General features: G+C 38.7%; 1 protein-coding gene across 2 annotated transcripts in view; it reads right to left on the bottom strand.

Moving 5' to 3' along the window:
- Positions 1-27,830, bottom strand: part of LOC127434581 (ankyrin repeat and fibronectin type-III domain-containing protein 1) — a 124,181-nt gene that overhangs the window by 84,812 nt on the left and 11,539 nt on the right. Inside the window, exons 3-5 of one of the 2 annotated variants that reach the window (XM_051687405.1) lie at positions 26,058-26,647; positions 19,966-20,144; positions 16,036-16,259 (exon numbers count right to left, since the gene is read on the bottom strand). In XM_051687405.1, the coding sequence (XP_051543365.1) occupies positions 16,036-16,259; positions 19,966-20,144; positions 26,058-26,176 (522 nt within the window). In that variant the 5' untranslated portion in view covers positions 26,177-26,647. The remainder of the gene's footprint in view (positions 1-16,035; positions 16,260-19,965; positions 20,145-26,057; positions 26,648-27,830) is intronic. The other variant, XM_051687406.1, reaches the window with a different exon arrangement.

The following is a 27,830-nucleotide window of genomic DNA, read 5'->3' as shown; positions in this document are numbered from 1 at the left end:
GCTTGTTGAGTGCGTTGCCACGGAGACATAGCGTGTGTGGAGGCTTCACGCCATCCACTGCGGCAACCACGCTCAACTCACCACACGCCCCACCGAGAACGAACCACATTATAGCGACCACGAGGAGGTTACCCCATGTGACTCTACCCTCCCTAGCAACCGGGCCAATTTGGTTGCTTAGGAGACCTGGCTGGAGTCACTCAGCACGTCCTGGGATTCGAACTAGCGAACTCCAGGGGTGGTAGCCAGCGTCTTTACCACTGAGCTACCCAGACCCCCCCAATGAACCCTTCTGATTAAAGTTTGGCCATGGGATTATTATGTGTGTACTGAGCATATTTCATTAATCTCTTAGTTAAATATTTTAATTATGAAAGCCCTAATGATAAATACTTTTATTTTAAAAATTTACATAAAATAAACTAAATACACACTATTATAAAAACTTTGACTTTTTGATTTTACTATATTTTTTAATGTGATATAGTAATAATATTTACTTTACAAATACTGCTGAGTGTACTATACTATTCACACTGTAAAAAATATATTTTAATGGAAAAATGTATGTAAAAATGCCACAGTAAAAACTGTATAATGGTAGTTATCTTCCCATCTACGCTGAAAAATAATATTATATTGAACAAGACAACACATGCAATTTAATAGTGAACATTATTAGTATTTGTACAGAATAATACTGGTACTTTTACAGTGAATATTGCTCACATCAGAGAGTTCCACCACTTGATTATATCAGTTATGTACATTGGTGTGTTTTATTTTCCATTTTATGTTGTTTAGTTGATGCCCATTGCATTATTTTAATGTCATGCGTGTAAACCTCAAGGAAGGGCCACTCTTGATGAAATTTGTCATCACGTGACCTTTTGTTTCACTGCCTGTGTTACATGGTAGTTAACTACATTTAAAAGTGAAAAGCAGATTTGACCAGTAGGTTGGTATATTAACATTATATCATTAATGATATATACACAGTAGTGAACTGTAAAATATACAGCCACAAAAATGACAAACCATACTGCCTGAATCATGATCACTGTATTATTATAATTTTTTTACAGTGCATTTCTGGCAACAACAGCTGCCTGTTTTTTTACCAGAAATTTAACAAGATGTTATAAACAGTGTACTGAATAAATAGCATTATTTCATATACAGTAATATTGAAGAATATGGTAAGGTTGAAGAATAGAGTATGGTGCTACTGAGCCATTTCTAACAGACAGAAACACATGCACAGAACAAAGAGACGCATGCCAGACACCAGGGATAAAGACATATCAGCGCTCTCTCTCTTTCACTGTCAACTCCTCCATCCCGGCATTAACCGTCCTTTCATCTCCAAGCCGTCCACTGCTGCTGACTTTCCATTCACTCTACATCCCTCTCTCGCTCTCAGGATGGAGAGAGAGAGAGCCAATCAGAGCGCTTGGAACACTGACACTATCACTGCCCAACATGAATACAATTTTCCCAAAATTCCAGAGCGAAAAAAACTTTAAAGTCCCGTTGAGACCCGGATCAGAACCTGGAATCTGGGGGATTTGAGATAGCGAGAGCCAGTCTATGAATGGACACACACCTGTGTGTGTGTGTGTGTGTGTGTGTGTGTGTGTGTGTGTGTGTGTACTTAGCTATAGTTTAGCTGTAAAATTATTCCCAAAAGTTAGCTTACCTTTGAGGAGTCCAAAGGTAAATGAAGTGCCTTATTTATAAAGATGATTTAATGCAAGAAGTTTTCTTTTAGGGGTAGGGTTAAGAGTAGTTTATAAGGTACACTAACATTAATCCTATAAAATATTAACCCACAAAATATTTTAGCCTATTTATAAGAAATTTCCATCAAATTGAATCAAACTGTAATCTTTAACAAAACTAAAATTGTTCAGTTTTTTTATTTTATTTTTTTATAACTTGCAATGTGTTATGAATTGTGGTCTGATATATTCTGGAATGCAACAACGCACAAAACCGAGCTTCTGTAGCTAAAAGCGTCTGCGTTCACGTACTTGCATGTGTGTGATTGCATGTGTATGCGTGTGTTTGTGTAACTATGGCTGCGTGAATCTGTGTAGTCCATGCTAATGTGTTTTACACTGGAATATCTAAGCGCTCTAAAGTTAGCCACAGAGCAGCTTTCGTCAGACCTGCTCCATGGAAAATTGTTAGTGTGTGTGTGTTTGTGGACAGGTCTCAATACATTCCATTCCTGTCTTAATGGGGGCTTACGGTGGCCTTTCAGTGTCCATGTCAATAAATAGAAGCCGACAGCCCAGAATACCTCTGTTTCCTGGATGCTTTTATGCCAAGAGCGTATACGCACATGCATGCACTCATTTCCACACACACCCACTGACCTACACTGTACCCGCACCTCATATCTGAACACAAATGATTCCATCATCCTAAAGTTTTGATTGGAATACATCACATATCTAATCAGATTACGGTCTAATCACACAATAAGAAATACTGCAACCAGGGTCAGAAGTTAACCATGATTCGGGCAAAAGTGCAATTAAAGGTTTGGTTTTTATGACCGTGCTAGGCGCAGCGCTACAGGCAACGACCATGCGCAACATCTTATCCAATTTCATGAGCGTGCTAAATCTAAGAGCAATTTCTGTCAAAACAAAGTGTAAGTGGGTGTAGTTGGGAGTGTTTGCGCTATCTGTGGGTGTATGCACGCAAACTGTGGGTGTATTCTATATTAATGAAGTGGCACAATTTGCTACTTTCCTGAGAAATAGGTGATTGCGGTAGGTGAGACATTTGAGAAGCATGTCTTATCAGCACTAGCACAGCATTTGCAGTTTGGGGATTCCACCAGCAGATGGTATCAGAGAGCTACTGATCACATTTAATACTAGCCATGATTTGTGTGTCAGTAGATCAATCTAATTAATAATAGTAAGTTTATTTGTATAGCTCCTTTCCAAAGCTCATGGACGCTTTACAGAAATTAAACAGAAAACATTAAACTAAGAAACATATAGCAAATATACATTACAAAACAATTATAAATGGGAGAGGAACAAAGCATGTATCAAGCATCCCGTAACACAGTCAAGACCACAGGTGAGAGAAGCCGATAGAGAACACATACAACATGGTCTGGAGGCAGGAGGAAACACAAACATCCTCTGAGTCTGTAGTACTTAACCACTAAACACTATAGCACTGGAACCATGGAAGACAAAACGGGAGAGAGTTCACAACAAGTGCATTGTTATTGCACCAAAGAACGCAAGACAAAAATCGTCCATTGTAACAGTTCGGGGAAAGGAGGATGAGGGAACCGGAGTAACAAACAACAAAACTTTAATCAAACAGAACATCAAACTGAAAACACAGCAACATAAACACACACACACAGAGAGACACACACGCAGGTGTGTGTCTCTCTCTCTCCCTCCCTCCCTCCCTCTCTCTGGCGTCCCTGGCTCTTCCCTTATCTCCCTCCCACTGATTAGGCAACTCAGCGCCAGGTGTGTATCGTCACGACCCGGCCACGCCCTCCTCCTCATCACACTCCACCACCGCCCGATTCAGGCTGGGGCGCCATCCGGACTGGCTTACCCCCCCCATCACTGGAGGAGAGATGCTGCCCTTCCGGCCATTCCGCCACCCGATGGTCCTCCCCGCTTCCTGAGAATCTAAGAGAGACGAAGGGAGGGAGGGGGAGAGAGAACGAGCAAGCGGGAGAGATAGAGAGAGAAAAGAAACGCTCTTCTTCGGCTCCCGCAAGCACGCTGCCCACCTGGTCCTCAGCTGCTCCTCCGCCCCCTGGCGGACGGCAGAGAGTCCTCCGTCCCCTGGCGGACGGCAACAGCTCCTACACTTCCTGGCGGATGACAGCAGTTCCTCTGGCTTCCTGGTGGAGGGCAATGGCACCTCCTTCTCCTGGTGGATGGCAGCGGCGAGTTCTCCCGGACAGCGTGCCCTTCCTCCTTTCACGGGTTTCGGCACCAGTGAAATAGTTCGGGGAAAGGAGGAAATGGGAACCGGAGTAACAAACAACAAAACTTGAATCAAACAGAACATCAAACTGAAAACACAGCAAAATAAACACACGCACAGAGAGCGGCCACGTGTGTCTCTCTCTCCCTCTAGCGTCCCCGGCTCTTCCCTTATCTTCCTCCTGTTGATTAGGCAACTCAGTGCTGGGCATGTATCCTCATGGCCTGGCCACGCCCTCCTCCTCATCACATCCATATTTCTATTCTTCTATGCATTACATACAGCCCATTTACACTACCGACTTCTTATGAATGTGCTGTCTTCATTTGTATCAGCGGTGCTTGAGATGAAACGGAATATATAATAGGATGCAGACGGTGCAATAAGTGGAGAACCTCAGAATTAAATTGCACTTGACCCAGCCCATTAGCAAACTTGGAAAGGTGGCAGTGGCATTATTTTATTTTTACACAGAGATAGGAAGGTCTATTACTAAAAGCAGTTGACTTTAGCACCCATTGTTGCATTATATGCCAATGGTGTGAGTCCAAAAATGGGAAAAACACTTTTTTTGTGTTGTTTTTACAAAGTTGCAGTGCCTATAACTCCTGAAGTACTGAATATAGCTAAATATCCTTTTAGATTCTGATCCAGAACAAACTTTCCTTTTTGTATGTTCCTTTTTAAGGCCCTATATCATTAATTCCCAGAGATATGGGGCTCTCAATGTGGCTCCATCTTAAAATAGTTACATTTTACCCATTTTCAATGGTCAAAAACCAAGGGGCCTGGGTAGCTCAGTGGTAAAATACGCTGGCTACCACCCCTGGAGTTCGCTAGTTCGAATCCCAGGGCGTGCTGAGTGACTCCAGCCAGGTCTCCTAAGCAACCAAATTGGCCCGTTTGCTAGGGAGGGTAGAGTCACATGGGGTAACCTCCTCGTGGTCGCTATAATGTGGTTTGTTCTCGGTGGGGCGCATGGTGAATTGAGCGTGGTTGCGTGAAGCCTCCACATGCGCTATGTCTCCATGGCAACGCGCTCAACAAGCCACATGATAAGATGCGTGAGTTGACTGTCTCAGACGCGGAGGCAACTGGGATTCGTCCTCCGCCACCCGGACTGAGGCGAATCACTACGCGACCATGAGGACTTAGAGCACATTGGGAATTGGGCATTCCAAATTGGGAGAAAAAGGGGAAAAATCCCCCCCCCCCCAAAAAAAAATTGTCAAAAACCAAATGTGAGAAACATGGCATGAAGCTAGTTTTTCTTGTCCAACAAATAAAAGGTCTGAAGTACAAATAATTTTGAAACTGGAAATGGAACATCATTTAAATCACATAAAAACAATCATGTCAAAAGCTCAGTTTTTGAGAGTCCAAAAATACAGTATTATTAAGAATAGTGTATATTAAACATGAGAGGCTTTTACGATTCTTAATCTTTTATTACAATTTAATAGACAAACTAAATTGGAAATAATGCACATATAATTAGACACACGAACCGTGTGTACACACGTGTGCATACTGTGTTCCTGTTATTTTGCAGTTCATTTACTGAATAACTGGTGTTGTCATGACAACGGGCCTAAAGAAGGAAGATTCTCCCCCCCCCCCCCCAAAAAAAACACCCTGCAACAAGATGTTTGTGTATGTGTGCGTTTATGACAGGTTAAGATGATCTTTAAATAGATACAGTTATTTTGAGCTGATTTTCAGAGTCGTTTGCAAGCTTTGTGTATTTATTTAAGTGAAAGGACATTTATAGAGATTCATTCCAACTGTAAAAAGATATTAAATACTAAAATAAAGGATGTGAACATAAAGCCTGCTGGATTACATTATTCTGATTTGTCTTTGAAACTGAAACTGGCTATTTAAATATTCAAGCGGCTTATGCATATTAAGATTTTTAGATTTCATATTTGATTCCTTTTTTAAATCTTCTCAGATGGGCAAACACCTGAGACCTTTAACAGTCCACTATAATCTCAAAGTATGATGAAACACAAACAGTAAGTGTTCATTTGAAAATGATCCCAATAATATTTTGCCCCATTCATTTTCATCTTTCCAACACAATAAGCTCAGATATTCTTTATCTCATTGCTCTCAAAAGTCTTTTGATGGTGTCAAAGTTCCTTCACACTCGCTGGTTAACGTGACAGGAATGAGAAAAATCATCTTCCAGTGATGTTGAACAACAAAAAAGAACGAATATAAGACTGACAGACACTGAGATGACCCAAAATGGACAGTCTATGCACACCCCAAACACTATACTATACTGGAGCTACTATAAAAGGAAGCAAATCATCCAACCTGGTCTCATAGAAATACGTTATTATACCTACATTTTTGCAAAATGATTTTTACTTGGCTCATTTTACGTATCGCAACACTTTCCTGGTGAAATTAATAATAAAGGCGCAACAACAATGACTTTTATTCCCTTTCACACAAATCACGAGTAAAATGGTAGATTATCAGTTAATAAACACTTACTTTTCGACCTGTTCCTCACACAATGCTATCTTATGATATGTAAACACTTCTACTATAGTGCATGTCTTTTATACACGTTTGCATTACATAACCAACTAAAATCTGCAAGATTTTTCAAGTGCGATTAAATTGTGCGGTAGCTCAACTGATAGAGCATTGCACTCGTGATGTAAAGGACCGGGATACGAGTCCTGAAGAGCACACAAGTCGACATGTGAGCCGAAAGGGTCTCAGAAGCACCACAAAATGACGCAATTGTGTTTTCAATTTCACATTTGTTTTTTTTGGACACTATCGGTTAGGTTTAAGGTTTAGGGTAGGGAGGTCGGTTTTGTTGATATAAAACTCGATAGAGCATTAACTTTAAAAACATCATCTGTTTGGGTGAACTCTTAAAATCGCTTTTAGCACTCCACAGTGGACATTTCACCTCAGAACTGCCGCAACGCATGTAATGAACCGTGTAATGTCATTTTGCAAAAATGTTGCCACAGTCACATACATTTTCATGAGATCAGGCAAACAACAGTCTCTGCTGATCTTTGATTCTCCATTTGAATCACATTGTCTAGATTTGATTTTTGCATTGTGTTCGCATTGAACTGCTTTGCACAACATGGTGCATCAATTTCCAACTTATAAATGTAAAACTTTATATGTAAATAGAGCTAAACTAAATTCCAGAGTCTTCAATAATACAAAACATACAGGTATCTGACATTTGCATTCCACATGATGTGTGTGTGTGTGTGTGTGTGTGTGTGTGTGAGAGAGAGAGAGAGAGAGATGGAGTCAACAGATTCAGAGACATAGACACATATTTATAAACAAACACACACACACACACACACACACGTGTACACACACATCTTGTAAGTAGAATTTCCAAGGACTGTTTGTAAGCATATGAAGGGCAGCATTCTTTGGCCATACTGCTGGGAGTCGGACAGTCCACACACACACACACTCTTACATACATACACACTATTATGCATAATTTATAGCATAATACCCTTGTAATTACCAGTTTGTAACCTAAACTCTCACACACTCGCTCACACTCTCGCGCTCTCGCTCACTCACCCTCTCGCTCACTCACGCGCTCGCTCACTCACGCGCTCGCTCACTCACGCGCTCGCTCACTCACGCTCTCACACAGTCACACACTCACTCTCACAGTCACACACTCACTCTCACAATCACTCACTCACTCACTCTCACAGTCACTCACTCACTCACTCTCACAATCACACACTCTCACTCTCACACAGTCAGTCACACACTCACAGACACACACAGTCACACACTCACTCACAATCTCACACACTCACTCTCAATCACACACACTCACTCTCACAATCACACACTCACACTCACTCTCACAATCACACACTCACACTGTCACAGTCAGTCACACACTCACACACTAACTCTCACTCTCACACACTCACACTCGCTCTCACACACACTCTCGCTCTCACACACACTCTCGCTCTCACACTCATACAGTCACAGTCAGTCACACACTCACACTCACAGACAGACAGTCACACACTCACTCTCACAATCACACATTCACACAGTCACAGTCAGTCACACACTCACACAGTCACAGTCAGTCACACACTCACACTCACAGACACACAGTCACACACTCACTCTCACAAATCACACACACTCACTCTCACACAGTCACACACACTCACTCTCACACAGTCACACACACTCACTTTCACACACACTCACTCTCACACAGTCACACAGTCACACACTCACAGACACACACAGTCACACACTCACAGACACACACAGTCACACACTCACAGTCAGTCACACACTCACACACACACACAGACACAGACACATTCACACAGACACACACACACACACAGACACACACATTTTTATACACTCTTCATGTTGAATAACCAATAAGTGTCAGTTTATTAAAAAACAAAACAGGGGGCCTGGGTAACTCAGTGGTAAAGACGCTGGCTACCACCCCTGGAGTTCGCTAGTTCGAATCCCAGGGCGTGCTGAGTGACTCCAGCCAGGTCTCCTAAGCAACCAAATTGGCCCGGTTGCCAGGGAGGGCTGAGTCACATGGGGTAACCTCCTCGTGGTCACTATAATGTGGTTCGTTCTCGGTGGGGCGCGTGGTGAGTGGAGCGTGGTTGCCGCGATGGATGGCGTGAAGCCTCCACACGCGCTATGTCTCCGTGGCAATGCGCTCAACAAGCCACATGATAAAATGCTTGGGTTGACGTTCTCAGACGCGGAGGCAACTGGGATTCATCCTCCGCCACCCGGATTGAGGGGAATCACTATGCAACCACGAGGACTTACAGCACATTGGGAATTGGGCATTCCAAATTGGGAGAAAAAAACAGAAAAAAAAAACAGCTTGTCAACAAGCCGTAATAAATCTGCCCACTTCAACAGAGAAAAATAGAGCCGCTGAATCGGAGCGCCTTAAAGGGGCGTTCACACTGAAAGCAATTCACAGTGACAAAGCAAACAAAAGTAATTTACGTATATTTAATGAGAGTTAGAGATTTGAGGCCAAATAAGCGATGACAAAATCCCTTTAAAAAGGAATGTCCCTCATTTATTTAAAAAAATAAAATAATCTGTGTTCCAGTGAGACACTTACAATGGAAGTGAATGGAGCCAATCCGTAAACATTAAATTACTCACTGTTTCAAAAGTATAGCCACAAGACATAAACATAATACATGTTAACATGATTTTAGTGTGATTAAAACACTTTCCAACCATTTCAGTGTAACGTTATATACAATTTTACAACTTTGTTGTCATGACGACGCAACGCCGGTAAACCCTGTATTCTGGTATACGTCTTAATGCCAGTAAACCCCTGATTTTATCACATTTTATCACACTAACACATGTATAACACACCAAAATGTGTATTTTAATGTTTACGGATTGGCCCCATTCGCTTCCACTGTAAGTGCCCTATTGTAACTGTGATTTTTGAGTCGAAATTATTCATATAATTTTTTGGGTAATAAATATTATGCCACAAATGCTGTCGATTGAGCTTTACTTTTATTGAACCCGGAACATTCCTTCAAGGCAAGTCAGTCTGATTTATGAACAGATCATTCAGACTGGTTTTGTGAACTGCATCAACCAATTGAAAAGATCTGGCTCAAAAGAATGATTAATTTAAGAATTAATCATCACTACATCTCTCATGAACTCATGAATGAATGGCACCAAGGACAGCCATAGGCCAGATGTCAGGATTTTCAGTGAATAATAAAGAATATTTTGGTCTGTTCCTTAAATAAAGCTATCATATAGCTTCAGAAGACTATAACATAAGAGTTATCTGGACTAATTTATTATACCTTTTTGAATGCTCTGGTAGTCCCCATTCTTTATAATAGCATGGGTGAAAAAAGCGACCAGTTAAATTTCTCCTTTTGTGTTCCATGGCAGAAAAAAATGATTAAGCGTTTATAACCACAAGAGGGCGAGTATATGACAGAATTTTTTTTTTTTTTTAGTGGACTATCCCTTTAAGAGCAATTAATACAACTTTGCAGCCACTTAAACAGTAAAACACCCAACTGCAAGAACAACTTAATTAACTTTTAGAGCAATAACATCAATCAGTCAAGCTCAGAAAGTCTAACACATAAGTGCTGTTAAACAGAGCCGGTTGCATTTACCACTGTCTAATTTAAACTCTAATAAAACATCTGTGATCCAATGTCACACTCTATTAGTGTGCATATTAGAAGCAAATCTGATTTAATGCTCATAATTGACAACCATGCTTCTCTAACTGTTTAATAACCAATCTGAGCTGAGACATATGGAACAACAATATTTAAGTCCTGATTTACTCTAAACCTCCACTTTAACTTTCGCTTCCAGATGTGAAAGTTAAAGTGGAGATTTAGAGTAACAAGAAGGACTTAGGGGGCCTTGATAGCTCAGCAAGTAAAGACACTGACTACCACACCTGGAGTCGCAATTCGAATCCAGGGCGTGCTGAGTGACTCCAGTCAGGCTTCCTAAGCAACCAATCGGCCCGGTTGCTAGGGTGGGTAAAGTCACATTGGGTTAACCTCCTCGTGGTCGCTATAATGTGGTTCTCGCTCTCGTGGGGCGCGTGGCGAGTTGTGCATGGATGCCGCGGAGAACAGCGTGAAGCCTCTAGGTCTCCGCGGTAACGTGCTGAACAAGCCATGTGATAAGATGCGCGGATTGACGGTCTCCGATGCGGAGGCAACTGAGATTCTTCCTCTGCCACCCGGATTGAGGAGAGTCACTACACCACCATGAGGACTTTTGAGAACGCATTGGGAATTGGGCATTCCAAATTGGGGAGAAAAGGGGAGAAAAGAGGAGGAAACCACCCCAAAAAAAAAGGACTTATATCGTATCACTTCAGAAGACATGGATTAAACCACTGGAGTCCTATGGATTACTTCTATGTTTCCTTTATGTGAATTTTGAAGCTACAAAAGATCTGATCACAATTCACTTGCATTGTATGGACCTACAGAGCTGAAATATTCTTCTAAAAATCTTCATTTGTGTTCAGCAGAAGAAAGAAAGCCATACACATCTGGGATGGCATGAGGGTGAGGAAATGATGAGAGATTTTCATTTTTGGGAGAACTATCCCTTTAAGCTTCCCTTTAGGCTTCTGTATGTCATGTGGTACATGAATAAATGTGTGTTTGTAAGACAAATTAAAAACAGATATGGATATCTAGATAAGTTTAAGTACCATGTATAGCATATTTGTAAGTAAAAGTTACAGTATCTACTAAAATGTTTCAGTTAAATTTACTCACACACTTTCATCAAAATTATGTCATGAGGTTAAACAGGTTTTACTTAATTTTATACCATTAAGATTTGCTTAGAAAAACTGTTTTAAAAAAAAAACTATTCATTTACTATTCAAGAAATTACCTTTCCTGTTAGAGAGAAACATTGAGCAAAAACACAAACAAGAGAACGATGAAAAGAAAGGAAGATCAAACTTCATTGAGGAAGAGGAATGAGAAAAAGGAGAGAAAGAGACAGCCCACGTCTAAATATATAATGACTCTTTAATGGCCAAGGTTTCACCACGTAACCAACAGCAACTACTGCTGCAAGGAAAACATGTCCAGCCTTTCGCCCCTCCAATGTGTGTGTCTCTGTGTGTGAGAGACGAACTTTTAAACAAAACAACATTTACACGAGAGGGAGATGACACACGTCTTTCTAGTCTCTTATTAGTGATAATCGTCTTCTATAAATCTGGATGACATTTAACATTTGAGTTATAAGTCTGTGGGTTATAATTAACTTTAGATAATTTCATAATGGAGTTTGCATCTATTCACTGCTGCCATCTAGAGCTCCAACTACAGAACTACACATGAACTATACAGCAATTCAACACATAGACACTCTCTAATTTCTAAATGTAAAATTCTGCAATCAATGCACTTAATGTATTTTACATTGTTTAATACATCAAATTAAACTCTTATGATTACAAACGTTACTCTGACTAAATTTCCTGATTACATTCATGGAGCGAGTTCTCCACTTTATGCCAAAATCAACATAAAAAGGATTAGTTCATCTTAAATAGGAATACTAAATTAGGAATAATAATAAATATTCATTTGAATTTGCATTATTTTACAACTGCAAACCCTTTCATTGACAAATAGGTCAATCTCAATGAAACTGTCAAAAAAATATGTCTGGGTCATATAGTATTTAAACCATAACCATAAAAGAGCTTATTAAAAACATTATTTTCATGATAATTTCAATTGTAGCATACTATAATAACATTATTGTAGTAGTAAAAAAATAGTTTAACATTAATGTGAATCAAGTGAAGAACATTGAAAATATATATATGTAAAAGGGGGGAATTGGGCAAGCCACAATGGGGAGAAAAGTGGAGAAAATAATTTAAAAAAAACAATATATACACTGGCATCCAAAAGTTTGGAATAATGTACAGATTTTGCTGTTTCGGAAGGAAATTGGTACTTTAATTCACCAAAGTGGCATTCAACTGATCACAAAGTATAGTCAGGACATTACTGATGTAAAAAACAGCACCATCACTATTTGAAAAAAGTCATTTGTGATCAAATCTAGACAGCAGCCATCACTCCAACACCTTATCCTTGAGTAATCATGCTAAATTGATAATTTGGTACTAGAAAATCACTTGCCATTATATCAAACACAGTTGAAAGATATTTGGTTCATTAAATGAAGCTTAACATTGTCTTGCATGTAAATGGACATAAACTGATCACTATCGATCACACTACACTTGATCACTTGGACCATACTACATGTATACCTCATTGCCAATTTTCACTTTATCTATAGAAAAAGACACCCATTTTCCATATACCATTTAAAAATTCTTCAACTTCAAAATACAGAACCAATCCAGCCAAATTATTTTATCATGCATTGGAAATATTTCACTAATATATGACAAAATCCTGCCATAAATTTCAACCTTGAACTATTTAAAAGCAGCTTTCTGATGGAACTGTTGCTGTAATTTTCCCCACAAACAGTAGTGTGCTTCACAGCTAAACAGAGCAAGTAAAAGAAACCTACTTACAATTCTACAGACTCGACAATTATCTGCAAGCAGCAGGCCATTCACACAGGAAATCCTAATGCAGAGCATAAAGCTTTTCCAGCCATTTTCTCCAGCAAATCTCTCTGACTTTAAGCAGGCAGTTGTCGGCAGACAGCCAAGAATACTGTAAACTGTGACAACTACTCAGTCTGAAAATGAAGCATTTTGCAATCCTGATATGATTTCTGGAGGCGTTACTAAAGAACATGCTTGCTCCTATAAAAACACACATACACAATGTAAAAAAAATTAAATAAAAAAATCAGCTTACAGTAGCATGATCCTACACTGAAAATGTAAGCATTTAGGGGGAAAAACAGCTTATAAAATGCTTAAGTAGTAATGGGTCTGGATGCTAAACTTGTCGACAAGTCGCCCAAAAACCAATTAGTTGGTTAATAGGAATAGAAATCATGAGGAATTTAATGACTCCAGTTCTGATTCCACTTAACGATTCCGGCTCCTTAACGGTTCTTTTAGTACTTTAGAAATATTTGGTAATAAGAAATGCAATTCTTATTGGATGCCCTCATGTGGAACGTTACGGAATTTGACATATTTAGGATATAATGAATGTATGAATGCAAAAGTTAATCAAAATAAAATTTGTGAAATGTCCTAGTGTGACAATTAAGCCACAAAAGGCTGCTATTTAATGAAATTAAAAGTCTGCATGTGCTGCACACTTCAAAATGAACCACATCGGGGGGCCTGGGTAGCTCAGTGAGTATTGACGCCGACTACCACCCCTGAAGTTTGAATTCGGGGCGTTCTGAGTGACTCCAGCCAGGTCTCCTAAGCAACCAAATTGGCCCGGTTGCTAGGGAGGGTGGAGTCACATGGGATAACGTCCTCGTGGTCGCTATAATGTGGTTCTCACTCTCAGTGGGGCGCGTGGCGAGTTGTGCGTGGATGCTGCGGAGAATAGCGTGAAGCCTCCACATGCGCTAGGTCTCCGCGGTAACGTGCTCAACAAGCCACGTGATAAGATGCGCGGATTGACGGTCTCAGATGTGGAATCAACCGAGATTTGTCCTCCGCCACCCGGATTGAGGCGAGTCACTACACCACCACGAGGACTTAGAGAGCATTGGGAATTGGGCATTCCAAATTGGGAAGAAAAAAGTGGAGAAAATCCCAGTCCCTGATCAAGACCATCATGCACACTCTGTGTGTAGCAGATGATAGAGAGCAAAGCACTCATTAAACTTGAAGTACAGTACGCAGCACATGCATAATAATTAAATCGCATCCTTTTGCGGTTTAGTAAGCACATTAAGCCATCTAGCGAATTGCTTATGCAGAAGTGAGAAGCTACCATCAAAAACACACACAAAACTCAAAGGGCTTCACTCCAAAATAAAAGCTCAATTTAACTACACATGTGAAATTAAAGCAACTGCAAAAGAAATATATCACTACTATATAGTAAAACGTAATATGTAATGTAGTACTAGCAGTAACAATAACAATAATTACATTATATTCATTGCTTTTGTATTGAATAAAAGTTTTTATCAATGCTTTCGTTAATACTGTGATGCTCTACCTTACAGCACTGTATTAACAAAACATTACTGCAATGTTGAGGATCTGTTTAGGAGCACCTCATTTGATAAATAATGCAATGGTATGTTGAAAAGTATTTTTTCTGTTTTGGGATTATTATAAAAAGTATTTCTGTAACTGCTGATCTCCTGGGATTTTCACACACAACAGTCTCTAGAATTTACTCCGAATGGTGCCAAAAACAAAAAACATCCAGTGAGCGGCAGTTCTGCGGATGGAAACGCCTTGTTGATGAGAGAGGTCAACAGAGAATGGCCAGACTGGTTTGAACTGACAAAGTCTACAGTAACTCAGATAACCACTCTGTACAATTGTGGTGAGAAGAATTATAGGTTTTTTTGTTTTTGTGGCGGTGCTTTAACGGAGACAAATTCTGAGTTCTTTGAGAGGGTTTTAGCATGCTCAAATTATAACCCACTCAAAGAAGTTGGAGACATCTCTAAATTTATCTCATTTCAATTCACCGCTACTACAGCCATCAAAGCAGCACTTCTGTAGCTGACTAATCATTCGAACAACCCATTTAAAATATGAAAAGAAACATGAAACATGGCCGAACTCCCAAACAAAGAACTGTCGCTCACTTTGACCAACAGTAAAGAACTAGAAAAGATATTTAAGTTTATGAACAAATAAACATACACTAGATTTCTTACCCCTAAACACAGACGACCCATTAGGTCCAGAGACGAGCCCATTCTAACAGCGCATACTCCAGCATACACACACACAGACTTTGGTTCTCTCTTTATCTATCTGAATTCTCTATGCATGTCAGGTTGCATTCGAACACCTGAGCCTTTATTACACAGCACAGGCAGGTAATGAGGGATCAACTTTCCTGCTATAATACAAACCACATGAAATATTAATACAAAACCCTCTGTGTGTAAGTGTGTAGCTTTATCAGTCTGCAGCCATGTGCTTTGAAACAAAGTTTCCAGATATTATACATTTTAAAGCTGAAGTGTATCAAGTGTAATTGTTATGATGTTAAAATACGTTGTCCTTTCCCAGCTTAATATGTCGAGACAACATTATGTAAACTATCTGTAGGTTGTTTCCCCAAATAAAACATTAATCAGCATACTGATCAGCCAAACACAGCAACACTGGCTCAACCAATGTCATGACTATGGGGGCGGGCCTATCTTTGTCTGACCAATGTTCAGTATGAAAACATTCATTAAACATGTCATTATTATTGCAATTCTGTTTGGGGACATTAGTGACGTAGAAATGACACACTTCAGCTTTAAAATATTTCAAAGTGAGGTGTACGCAACAAAAAAAAAATGGACAAATTTACTTACAAACTTCCTCTTCAGTTTAACTTTGGGGTCGGCTAAGCTCCTCCCCTCCGCCTTGGCGGGCTCAAATTCATCATCGGCCAGGTGGTCATCCGCCGAAATGCTTTTCCTTAGATACGCCGCCCGACGACGGAAATGCGAGAACGGCGACTGAGAGCGCGGACGGAGGTCGACGGCGCCCGGAGCGACGTCCCCGTCGTTTTCATCTTCTAGATGCCACATCTCACCTGAGACGGAGAGAGAATTTTATTACACATTAGTAAAATATCACATACTGCAAACCTTTTTCGATGGTGGTTTCGCCCTGACAGCCCGTGCCGCACCTGTAAAAATGACTAAATTTTGCAAAGAGTGGGTAAGATGAGCCACCCTCTTAAAAGGATAGTTCACTCAAAAATGAGAATTCTGTGATTATTTAATCACCCTAATGCTGTTCCAAACTCATATGACTTTCTTACTTCTACTGAAACACAATGTAAGGGATGTTAGCCATTACGTAAGTCTCAGTCACCATTCACTTTCATTGCATCTTTTTTTTCAAACAATGAAAGTGAATGGTGACTGAGGCTAACATTGTGCCAACATCTCCTTTTGTGTTCCATGGAAGAAAAAATGTTTTTAGAACAACATGAGGGTGAGTAAATGATGACACAATTTTTGATGACAATTTAGGAGCTATCCCTTTAATTTAGCAATATTAATCTAGCATATATTTAGAAACCAGGTCAAATTTCAACATTTGACAAAATGACAAAATTTTGTCAAATGCCATGTAGGTAAAAAATTAAACATTTTGTCAAAGCAAACTTATCCAGGTCTCAAAAAATACATCACACATGCTGGTGATTTTCCGATGTATAAAGCTACGTAAATTATTTGGCTAAATGTTAGCCATGAATTATTAAATGAAGCATTTTTCTCAAAATGCCAGAAGAAGAAGAAGGAAAACTAAGTCATTTTTCTATGGTCATAAGTTATAGACACTTTCTATTTCAGTTGATGTCAGACATCCTTAAATATAATTAATACATATCCTTTTTGGTAACACTTCATTTTAAGAATCAGAAATTATACAGTAATTAATGACTAATAATTGCACTTGTAAGTGACTAGTTTTTGACTATATAAGGCATTTATTAGGCCTTTATTTGCTGAATCCTTGCCTTTTAGCTTTTAGGTAAAAACATAAGATACCAATATCTTGTATTGTGCAAATCACATCCTTTATAGGTTCTCAGTACACTGTGTGAATGTGCAGCTTGCAGATGTAAAATAAAATAAAGGCGTTCAAAAGAGCTGAAAAGCAAACTCAACTTCAAGACAATACAGCACGGTGACAATGGTTATTCTAGATGTTTAGTCTTTATATATATTATTATCTAGAATAATCACAATACAGTCTCCACTTTTGTAAAACAGCACTGAACAGTTCAGCTCATTTAAATGGATGTTAAAATACACATTCTGTATTTATTTTACACCTATAAGCTGCACATTCACACAGTGTACTGAGAACCCATAAAGGATGTATTATGGAAAATACTAGCTATTATCCTTTTAATATTCTAGCTATTATAAAAGATTAATGTATCTTGATTTTAGCAAATCAGTTCATGTTTAGGAGAAAACAAATGTAAAGGGGCTATAAGGCATGAATAAGAAATCAGCCAATAAATGCTTTATGCCAAACAAGTCCATAACTAGTCACTTACAAATGCAATTATTAATCATTAATTACTCTCTGAATTCTGATCCTTAAAAGGAATATTCCGGGTTCACTACAAGTTGAGCTCAATCGACAGCATTATTGGCATAATACTGATTACCACAATTTCTTTAAAAAAAGCAAAAGATCTGTGTTCCAGTGAGACACGTACAATGGAAGTCAATGGGGCAAATTTTTCTCCCAATTTGGAATGGCCAATTCCCACTACTTAGTAGGTCCTTGTGGTGGCGCGGTTACTCACCTCAATCCGGGTGGCGGAGGACAAGTCTCAGTTGCCTCCGCTTCTGAGACTGTCAGTCCGCACCTCTTATCAAGTGACTCGTTGTGCATGACACCGCGGAGACTCACAGCATGTGGAGGCTCTTGCTACTCTCCACGATCCATGCACAACTTACCACACGCCCCATTGAGAGCGAGAACCACTAATCGCGACCACAAGGAGGTTACCCCATGTGACTCTACCCTCCCTAGCAACCGGGCCAATTTGGTTGCTTAGGAGACCTGGCTGGAGTCACTCAGCACGCCCTGGATTCAAACTCACGACTCCAGGTGTGATAGTCAGCGTCAATACTCGCTGAGATACCCAGACCCCTCTTTTCATATCTCCTTTCTTTATGGAAGCCAGATCCCGCCACAGAATAAAAAAATAAAAGAGGTAATACTGACAATTGCACGATATAAACTCGCAATTGCAAGATATAATGTGCGACTTTATTTCACGCAATTGTGACTATACATCTTGCAATTGCGACTTTACAGTGTTTCCTTCAATTTCTATTTCATTATAATTTCAAAAGACTTAAAGTCGCAAGAGAGAAATTCTGATGAATTTATGAGATATAAAGTCAGAATTACCTTTTTATTTATTTTTTACTCCGTAGTGGGATCAAGGCACCATATTAAAAGGACAACTTAAAGCAATATTCCAAGTTCAATACAAGCTAAGCTCAATCGGCAGCATTTGTGGCATAATATTGATTAATAAAAGCAAACATGGAGGTTAAAGTGAGGCACTTAGAGTGGAAGTTAATGGGGCCCATTTTTAGAGGTTTTAAATCATAGAAATATGAAGCTTTTAATTTTATAAAAGCACTTACATTAATTCTTTTGTATTAGTTGAGCTGTAAAGTTGTTTAAATTGACGCTTTTATGGTGGTTTTAGGGTTTTAGGGTTTACAGCGTTATATCGTCATGGCAACAAAGTTGTAAAATTGGATATAACTTTACACAGATGCGGTTAGTAAGTGATTTTATCTCACTAAAATCATGTTAACACACATACTGTTTGCATCTTGTGTCTATACTTTTGAAACAGTAAGTATATTAACGTTCAAAAATTGGCCCCATTGACTTCTATTGTAAGTGCCTCACTGGAACACAGTTGTTTTGTGGTATTCAACATTATGCCTCAAGTGCTGTCGATGTAGCTTAACTTGTATTGAACCCACTCCTCCCATACTCTCCTATTAATTTTGATCAAATTTCTGGGTCAATGTTTCTACGGCCGTTATTTGGCACAATGCCAGGTTAATGAGCATGTCAAACATGCTGAGAAAGACGGCTGGGATTTCGATGCATTTGAAACAGCCACATGCTCTGCTGTTGGCGATGGTGGTTGCTAAGCAACTAGAATGGGGAGGAAGCCAAAGACTTTAGGTTTAACGTTTGAGAGACAGCAAAAAAAAAATCCTTTACAGGAGCTTTACACAAGAGCAGCTCGGCTGTGAGAATTGTGGAGAAAAGCGTGAGAAAAAAAAAGAGAGGATTTGGCCCAGCGGAGCAGGGAGGAAGTAAATATCGAGTGCACGCAGACTGCGAACGCGCTACACAATCGCACATGGCGTGGCGCTCACACATGATGTTGTGAATGGAATGTGCCGTGTGGTCGCATCTCATTCCAAGTGCATGATAAAATGTTGTCCATTGACAAATCTATCAAATATCTCTCTATAAAATATATTTGTGTATTTATTTTCATTTATTATTTCTGGTCAACAGGTCAAATGAAAGGATTCACCATTCCTTTTCACTGCATCTTTTTGTCCATACCATGAAAGTTAATGGTGACTAATTCTGCTTAACATATCCTTTTGTATTCTAAGGAAGAAATAAAGTCATGCAGGTTTGGAACAACATGAGGGTGAGTAAATGATGACAGAATTTTCATTTTTGGCTGAACTAGCCCTTTAAAGAAACACACGCAGTACCTGCCGGGGGGAGCGTACAAGCTTCAAGACCACCAGGACTGGAAGGAAGACGTGGGTGGCGTTCACAATCAGAAACATTTTCTGACGGTTGCATCCGGACGACAGAAGGGGACTGGGGAATGCTGGGTAACGTCCTGGATTTGGCCAACACAGGCCTCTGTAGCCGTCGCTCCAATGACCTGGAACACAATCAATCACTGATCAGTAATCAATGAGTACGCTGATAACGACCAACAATCAGCTTATTCAAAAAAACCTGACAATGCAAGAAAACCATCTTGAACAAAACACTCAATTAGAACGGCACTAAAGGTGTTTGCATGCAATGCAAATTCAGTGTTATGGGCAAAACTCTATACGTTTATGACCTTACCCGGATAAAGGAAAAACGTTTAAGACATTTACATGACCACACACACAGTTGGCAAATGAAGCCTAATCGGTGTAAGATCGTCCGTGTACACACGCTCAGTAATATGAGGCCTCTGGAATACCTGAAATAAACTCAAGAATAGAAATAAAAATCTTGAAATGATCTTGGAATGTTGCTGTTTCAGACCTGATTTTCCCATAAGAATTCACAAAAGCACTGTTAATTTAGTGGTTGACCAAGGATTTTTTTTTTATGATTGATGGTTACATTTATAGGACAGGGTGGACAATGGCAGATATAATGTAGATAATACAATTTAATAATAGCAAATTGCAAAAATTATTCTTTTCAGACACATTTCCCTCAATACTCAGTCTGTTATGATTGCACTGAAAGTCCAGTTCCGAACTCACACCACTGGTCAATCCAGTGTTGCTATACGTATGCTCAAACAAACAAAACAATGTTTTGATAATCAGAGTGTTTGCGCTTTGAGGTTGAATCTGCATATTAAACTGAGATACAAAGTATGTTATTGTAGGAAAAAAAGTGCCACTTCAGCTTTAAATGAACACTTATTTTAATCAAAATTCACAAAAAATATTTGAAAACTGACATTTTGGAAACGACACCAGGCGCAATGACAACTTCTGTTTATCGACAATAGTTACAGACATATATTTTGGCCAATAACTAGTCTATGTATTTTGTTACAGGGTTATTATAGTTTTAAATGTATATATTTTATATACAATTTTTCATTACAATTTTGTTTCATTTTTGTTAGTTTTTCACTATTTTACTAGTTTTGGTATTTTATGGCTGCCAAAGCTAAAACGTTTCAAGCAAATTCATCTTTAATAAATGCTATTTTATAATATACTGTGTATCATAAACTGAAACTATACTTTTTTAGGTCATTTTGTATATTATTGTAGTTAGTTTTGGAGTTATGAAAAAGTATTTTAGTTTAGATTCTGTTTTGTTTTCCATCCATGTTAGTTTTTATTTTTCAGTTAGCAAAAATGTTTTTCATTTTGTTTTAGTTTTCATTAACGAAACTAACGCTGGACCAAAGTATACTTCGGTCTTCTGCATGCCGGTATGTCTCGCACAAAGTGCCCATGACGTCATCAGCACAGCATAGTAAACAAAGTAAACAAAGTCTGCGTCTATGTGTGTCATCGCTGCATGCACCTACACTGTAATAAAAAGAAAAAGATTTTGTTGAAGTAACGACAGCTGTAAAGGTTAACTACGTTCTACATTGAGTAAGTTTAAGCGTTAACTTGGAAATATTAAGTAAATTCTACATTTGTACTCAATTCAAACGTGCAAAAATGTACTTATAAGCTCTAGCTTATAAGAAAATATTATTTATGATTGTTTGTTATCTCTACAATGCGTCATCATGTTTAGTCCTAAAGCAGAGTTGTCATATTAATTTGCTAATTTAAGTGCATTTCATAGATAAATAAAATTAATACAAAATAAAATGTTACTTAACTTTTCAAAGCTGGTGTTCACCAAGCACCGAGCTTGAATAATTCATGAGCTTGCATGGTTTCACTGTTTACAAGTTGATTTACACCATTTTTATTATTGATTTTGTTTGGTAACTTCTTGTTTTGTGAAGTCTGAGATTTGTAGTACCCGTTAATGATCAAAAAATTTATTGTTACTGTCATCATGTTTTGTGCACCAAGTGTTGAGGTCTGCGTGCGCAGCTCTGAATCTTATTTCTGATGCCAGTACTGCATGGTGATGTTGTCTACTAGACTACATAGCATATATTAAGCTTCCCTGTGGAAGGCTTCTGAATATCATGTGCTACATGACTAAATAGGTTAAAAAAAGCACTGAAATGCTGGTCAATTTGTAAAAGTAAGGCTTAACACAGTAATTGAGTTAAATGTACAAAGAGCACCGATATTTATCTGAAAGTGTCACATGAGAGGCATCATAATGATGTTTGCATGAATTATATGTTTTGTAACATTAAAAAGCATTGTTCTTGAAGCATGGAGGATGAAACATTACAGTGTGTGTAGAATTGGCTGTCTCAGTTTCTAAATGTCTGGCAATGATGGACCAGTAAATTCCAAACTGTGTGAGGAAATTCTACAGCCGAATGTGACAGCGTCTGTGTGTGATCTGAGCAGTCGTTGAGTTATGCAACATGATTATGATCCAAAACACTGGAGTAAATCAAAGCTACAGCTCAGACAGAAAACATTTTGTATTTCGCAATGTCTAAGACAAAATCCAGACTCCAGAGACAATAAATAAATCCCAAAAAAGACGGATAAACAGAAACAGAGAAACGCCAGAGCTACACAGAGGATTTGATTGAGGTTTGTGCCACTAATTGTGCTTCCACTATATATATAAAATATTAAAGGTTTCATGTGGTTCTCCCCGCATTGGACCCGCCCGTTTAAAAAATTATTCAATAAGGATGAGCGATGCAGAATGGTATTTGCACAGCTTGTTAAAGTGATTTTCACCCAAAAATTAAATTCTGTCATTATTTACTCACCCTCATATTGTTCCAAACCCACATGACTTTTGTCCATAGAACACAAAATAAGAAGTTAGGCACAATGAAAGCCTCAGTCACCATTCACTTTCGTAGCATAGATGATGAATGATGCAATGAAAATGAATAGTGACTGAGCCTAACAATCATACAGGTTTCAAATGACATAAAAATGACTAAGTGATGACACAATTTAAATTTTTGCATAAACTGACCCTTTAAATAACTTTATTTCTAATGATCTGTAGCCATATAGCTGTGATCTAGATCAGCGTTTCCAATCTTTTTTGCCGTATGTACCCCGCAGTACCATCAGTAAGGCTAAAGTACCCCTTCATTGACACAAAACCAAAAAATGTGTACCAAAGATTAAATCATTTAACACTATCATTAATATTGATTATTATTAATGATAATAATCAATTATATTGTAGAATGTCAAATAAACTGTCTCTTAGTTAATGCTGTTAATTATACAGATGAACTTGGTACATTACAAAATATAAATTATAATCATTAGTTTCTCATAATTTTGGTCAAATTTTAGCTTTTTCCATTCCATGCATTCCATCAATGTGACGAGGAGGAAGGCGTGGCCAGGTCGTGATGGAGCACGGCCGTGCTGAATCAGCTGATCAGCGGGAGAGCGAGATAAGGGGCAGCCGGAGGCGCCAGCTCGAGAGAGAGAGAACTTGGTTGCCGGCTCCCGGATGCGCTGTCGCCCGGTCCTCAACCGCTCCTCCGCCCTCTGTGTGATGAAGCAGTTTCCATCAGCATCAAAGCACGTTTAATTTTTTTGGGCAACATAATGTGGTGTAGTTCCGAAAAATGTACTGTGATAAACCCTTTGGCCTTTAGTTTCATGAAAAAATTATCAGAACAAAATTAACCGGTTATAACCAGTTTCCAGCATTTAAAAATAACGTTTTTACTCCGGAACAATTGAAAATCACTTTGTTCCCATTTTCGGTTATGTTCTGCTAAACATTTAGAATGTAACCAAATTTTTGGTTTTCGTTCCTTGAACCGTTTTCAGTCCCCGTTTTATTGCATACATATGTCTGATTGCATTTTTTATTTTGTTTACATGCATAAATTGTACAGTTCACAAGTATTTACATTTATATGTAGAACAAGCTCTAAAACGGTACTGTTCCTTTAAGACTACCGGCGGCTGTTCAGCCAGTGAGCGCATATTAACGAGAGGCAGTTTCTTTAGCACATCCCTGCTATTTTTGATTAGAATTAATGTTTCTTTTTTGTTGTTTTTGATCAACAAACTGGAAAGAACAAGAGGGTATTAAAAGAGACATTATAGAGTGACAAATGGATTGTGTGGATCTCATCTTTAGTCACACATGTGATTTTGTTAGGTTCAACATAACAAATTCCAATTCTTTTCACGCACCCCCTGGAACATGCTTTCAGACCTCCAGGGGTACGTGAACCACGTGATGGGAATCCCTGATCTAGCTCATCTCAATTAACTTAATTGATCGTGGATATTGTATCTTCTTTAAATGAAAGGAACTAGTTCAGTGTGATTCCTTAATACTTGCTTTAAAAACATAGTGGCCTGAATTCATAATCCGACAAAAACACGAGACGTGACTCAAATCCATTTCCATCATTACCTCGGACGCAAAGGTGAAGTGTGTAATTTCTGGGTAGGACTACCTGTTTTTTTTTTGTTTTTTTTTTTTTTAATAATGGAAGGCGAAACTTGTTTGAAACCTGTCTTAATTCTGTCTGATGCTTTCGAAACAATGTCTAGGATCAATGCAAACAAACATGTGTCTTTTGGTAACTGTGGCAAAATGCAGGGTATTAGATGGCAGTTTTAAACATACTACACTATGGGAAAGAAAAATCACAAATAAGATCTCTTTAATTCATATCAACTGTTTCTCCTAGACAGCAATGAGTTTAAATAGAGAGCAAATGCAGACTTTTTTCTGAGGTCTCAATATGGACTCAAACACAAATTCTACCTAAACCAAATTTTCAGCGATTTGCATTGCACATTAATTTTGTAGCTCTATACTCTTACTGTATGTCAACAACTGTCTCATAGGTGTCTATTTTTATATCTTCTAATGATTATTAATTGATACTTTAGAGCATATGCATCAACTTTGTTTTAAAATGTGGAAGGGACAGTTTTTGTTTAGTTTTTTTGCAGAGGTGGCTATATGCACGAAGAATGCGAATCGGTAAAAAACAGAGGAAAAGAACTCTCCTGAACGTGCATAGGAAGGCTGTGTAAAAGTAGATTTATAATAAAAAAGGATTTAAATATTGATCGGTTTCTCATCCACACCTATCATATCGCTTCAGAAGACATGGATTAAACCACTGGAGTCGTATGGATTACTTTTATGCTGCCTTTATGTGCTTTTTGAAACGTGAACGTTTTGGTTACCATTCACTTGCAAAATCTTCATTTGTGTTCTGCCGAAGAAACAAAGTCATGCACATCTGGGATGGCATGAGGGTGAGGAAATGAGAGATTTTTCATTTATGGGTGAACTATCCCTTTAAGAGTTGCATTGCAGAGAACAATGAAAGAGCAACCTCTGAGCAATAACACTGGGGGAAAAAAATAATTTTCTTACTAAATATTTGTGTCTAATTTTCCAGTAAAAATGTCTAAACATCGTTAAAACAAGAAGAAATTACTTGAGAAGCGGAATGAATCATTATGTTTTGTTTTCAGGGGTATCTAACAAAATTTAGTAATGTTTATCCTTATAACAAGAAAAAACTATTTGCAAATGGGGTAAGTTTTCCCTTTAAATCAAGTTATTTTTTTCTTACTCCAATTGGCAAATAGTTTTATCTTATTATAAGCATAAATGTTACACATTTTTGTTAGATTTCTCTGAACAAAACAACATATCTTATGTCATTTTGCTTCTCAAGGAAATTTATCTTGCTTAAAGATTCAATTTTTACAGAAAAAATATATCAGTAAGACAATTATTTATCTATAAGACTAGAGAGATTTCATCCCAAACATAGGGGCTGTTTTCAAAATAAAAATCATGGAACTGCTTTATCATCTAATAACACATGCATTCATGCACACACATAATTTCCAAAGCTGCAACAACAACATACTCAATCAACTACACCATATACACTCTCAAATCTCTTTCACACTGTCTGCATTTGAAGTACCTGGCCTCGACCACTGTGCAGCAGTAACTACCACTGCGTCGGGCATCTCTCCGAGCCACGAGCTCGTCTCTGGAACGCCGACGGTTAAAGTAATCCGTAAGTTTCCCGAAACTTGCCATTCTGTCCCCTGCGTGTGTGCATGTGCGTCCGCATTCAAAAATAACGTCTTGCTTTAGTCCACAAGCGTGGTCACCAGCAGTCCCGTTATTTATCAAAGTATCATATTAATTCACTAGCTCTCGCCTCCTCTCTCATCCCTACATTCCCTCGTTCTCCATCAAACAGCAGTGAACAGGGCGCGGAGAGCAGTTATCTGCCTGCCTAAGCGCTGCTCGCTCACACACTGAAAATAGCAATGCTTATAACTTCCTCCGAAGCGGCGCAACGGGTGCAGAGGGTCTCCCCCTGGAGCAAGAGCGACAGAATGACACAGGCGCGTGTGAGTTTAGAGTGTCTTTCAGCATTGTCCCTCCAGAGCATCATCAACGCTGCCGCAACATCATCAACATCCGTATCTTGCCGTCTCCCTCTCAGTCTCTCTCTCTCTCTCTCTCCATCTTTCCCTCACGTGCCGAGGGAAAAAAATTAATCTGGAGCAGGCAAGAAAATAATGAATGAATAAAGATGAATCAACGTTTTAAATGTGATTTGGGAAGACAATGCACTCGAGATACATAAACGAGTGAAGAATCAGTGATTTTTTTCAACTGCTGTGCATTCAAAATGAGGCCATCTCAATGTTTGTGTTTGTGTAAATCATTCTTTGATCAATAGTAGAGGAGGGGTCTTCTTTTCTGCATCACTCCATCCATTATTATCCTTTTTTCTGAACCCTTTGACGATATCACAACCTACAATTGCAGCGTTTTGATAAAAATGTGCAAAAAGTGCATCATGCTTTGCAGTAAAATGCAACGTAAACATCAAGATAAAAGCTATGATGAGCATGTACACAAGTGTGCGCTTGTGTGTGTGTGTGTGGTGTGTGTGAGGCAGGCTTCCAGGTTTGTTAGAAATAACAATAGAGATTTTGATTGCGATATCCACTGTCTTTGTCTGAAACATCAAAAAATACACGTATGTATCATGACCTGACCTCAACAATCAATACAGCTTCAAATCGCAGCTATGATAAAAGCTGAATGGCACACTGCTTTAGGTTGAAGGAATGAAAATTCTGTCATCATTTACTCACCCTCATGTTGATCCAAACCTGTATGACTTTCGTTCTTCCAAAACAAAAAGGAGATATTAGGCAGAATGTTAGCCTCAGTCACCATTCACTTTCATTGTATGGAAGAAAAAAAATTACGCATCTTCTTTTGTGTTCCACAAAAGACAGAAAGTAATACGGGTTTGGAACAACATGAGGGTGAGTACATGATGACAACTGCCCTCTTTTGGTGAGCTATCCCTTTTAAATAGTTTCTCCTATCCCAGCTTAAAATTCAGAAAAACTAGAGTGCAACAATATGGTCCTTAAAGTTAAAATCCCATTCATTTTTTCCGTACTGGTGACACATTTTTATTGTTAACTTATAAACCTTTAAAAGACAAATCTACCGTGAACTCTGAGGTTGTTCATCGATGGTACATACATCTCTTATTTCAAATTCATATTTAAAAATTATGTTTATAAGCTGAATTCCTGGTGAAGAACTACTCTACCCATGATCATATGGAGAGAGATCCACCAATCAGAGAATCACTGCCAACAAAGTGCGCCAAAAGAGCTCTGCAGTGACCGCCCACTCCCATGATGCACTGTGAATG

This window comes from Myxocyprinus asiaticus, chromosome 44 (assembly GCF_019703515.2).
Source record: "Myxocyprinus asiaticus isolate MX2 ecotype Aquarium Trade chromosome 44, UBuf_Myxa_2, whole genome shotgun sequence".
Taxonomy (NCBI): Eukaryota; Metazoa; Chordata; class Actinopteri; order Cypriniformes; family Catostomidae; genus Myxocyprinus; species Myxocyprinus asiaticus.
This window is presented reverse-complemented; position numbering and strand designations above follow the sequence as displayed.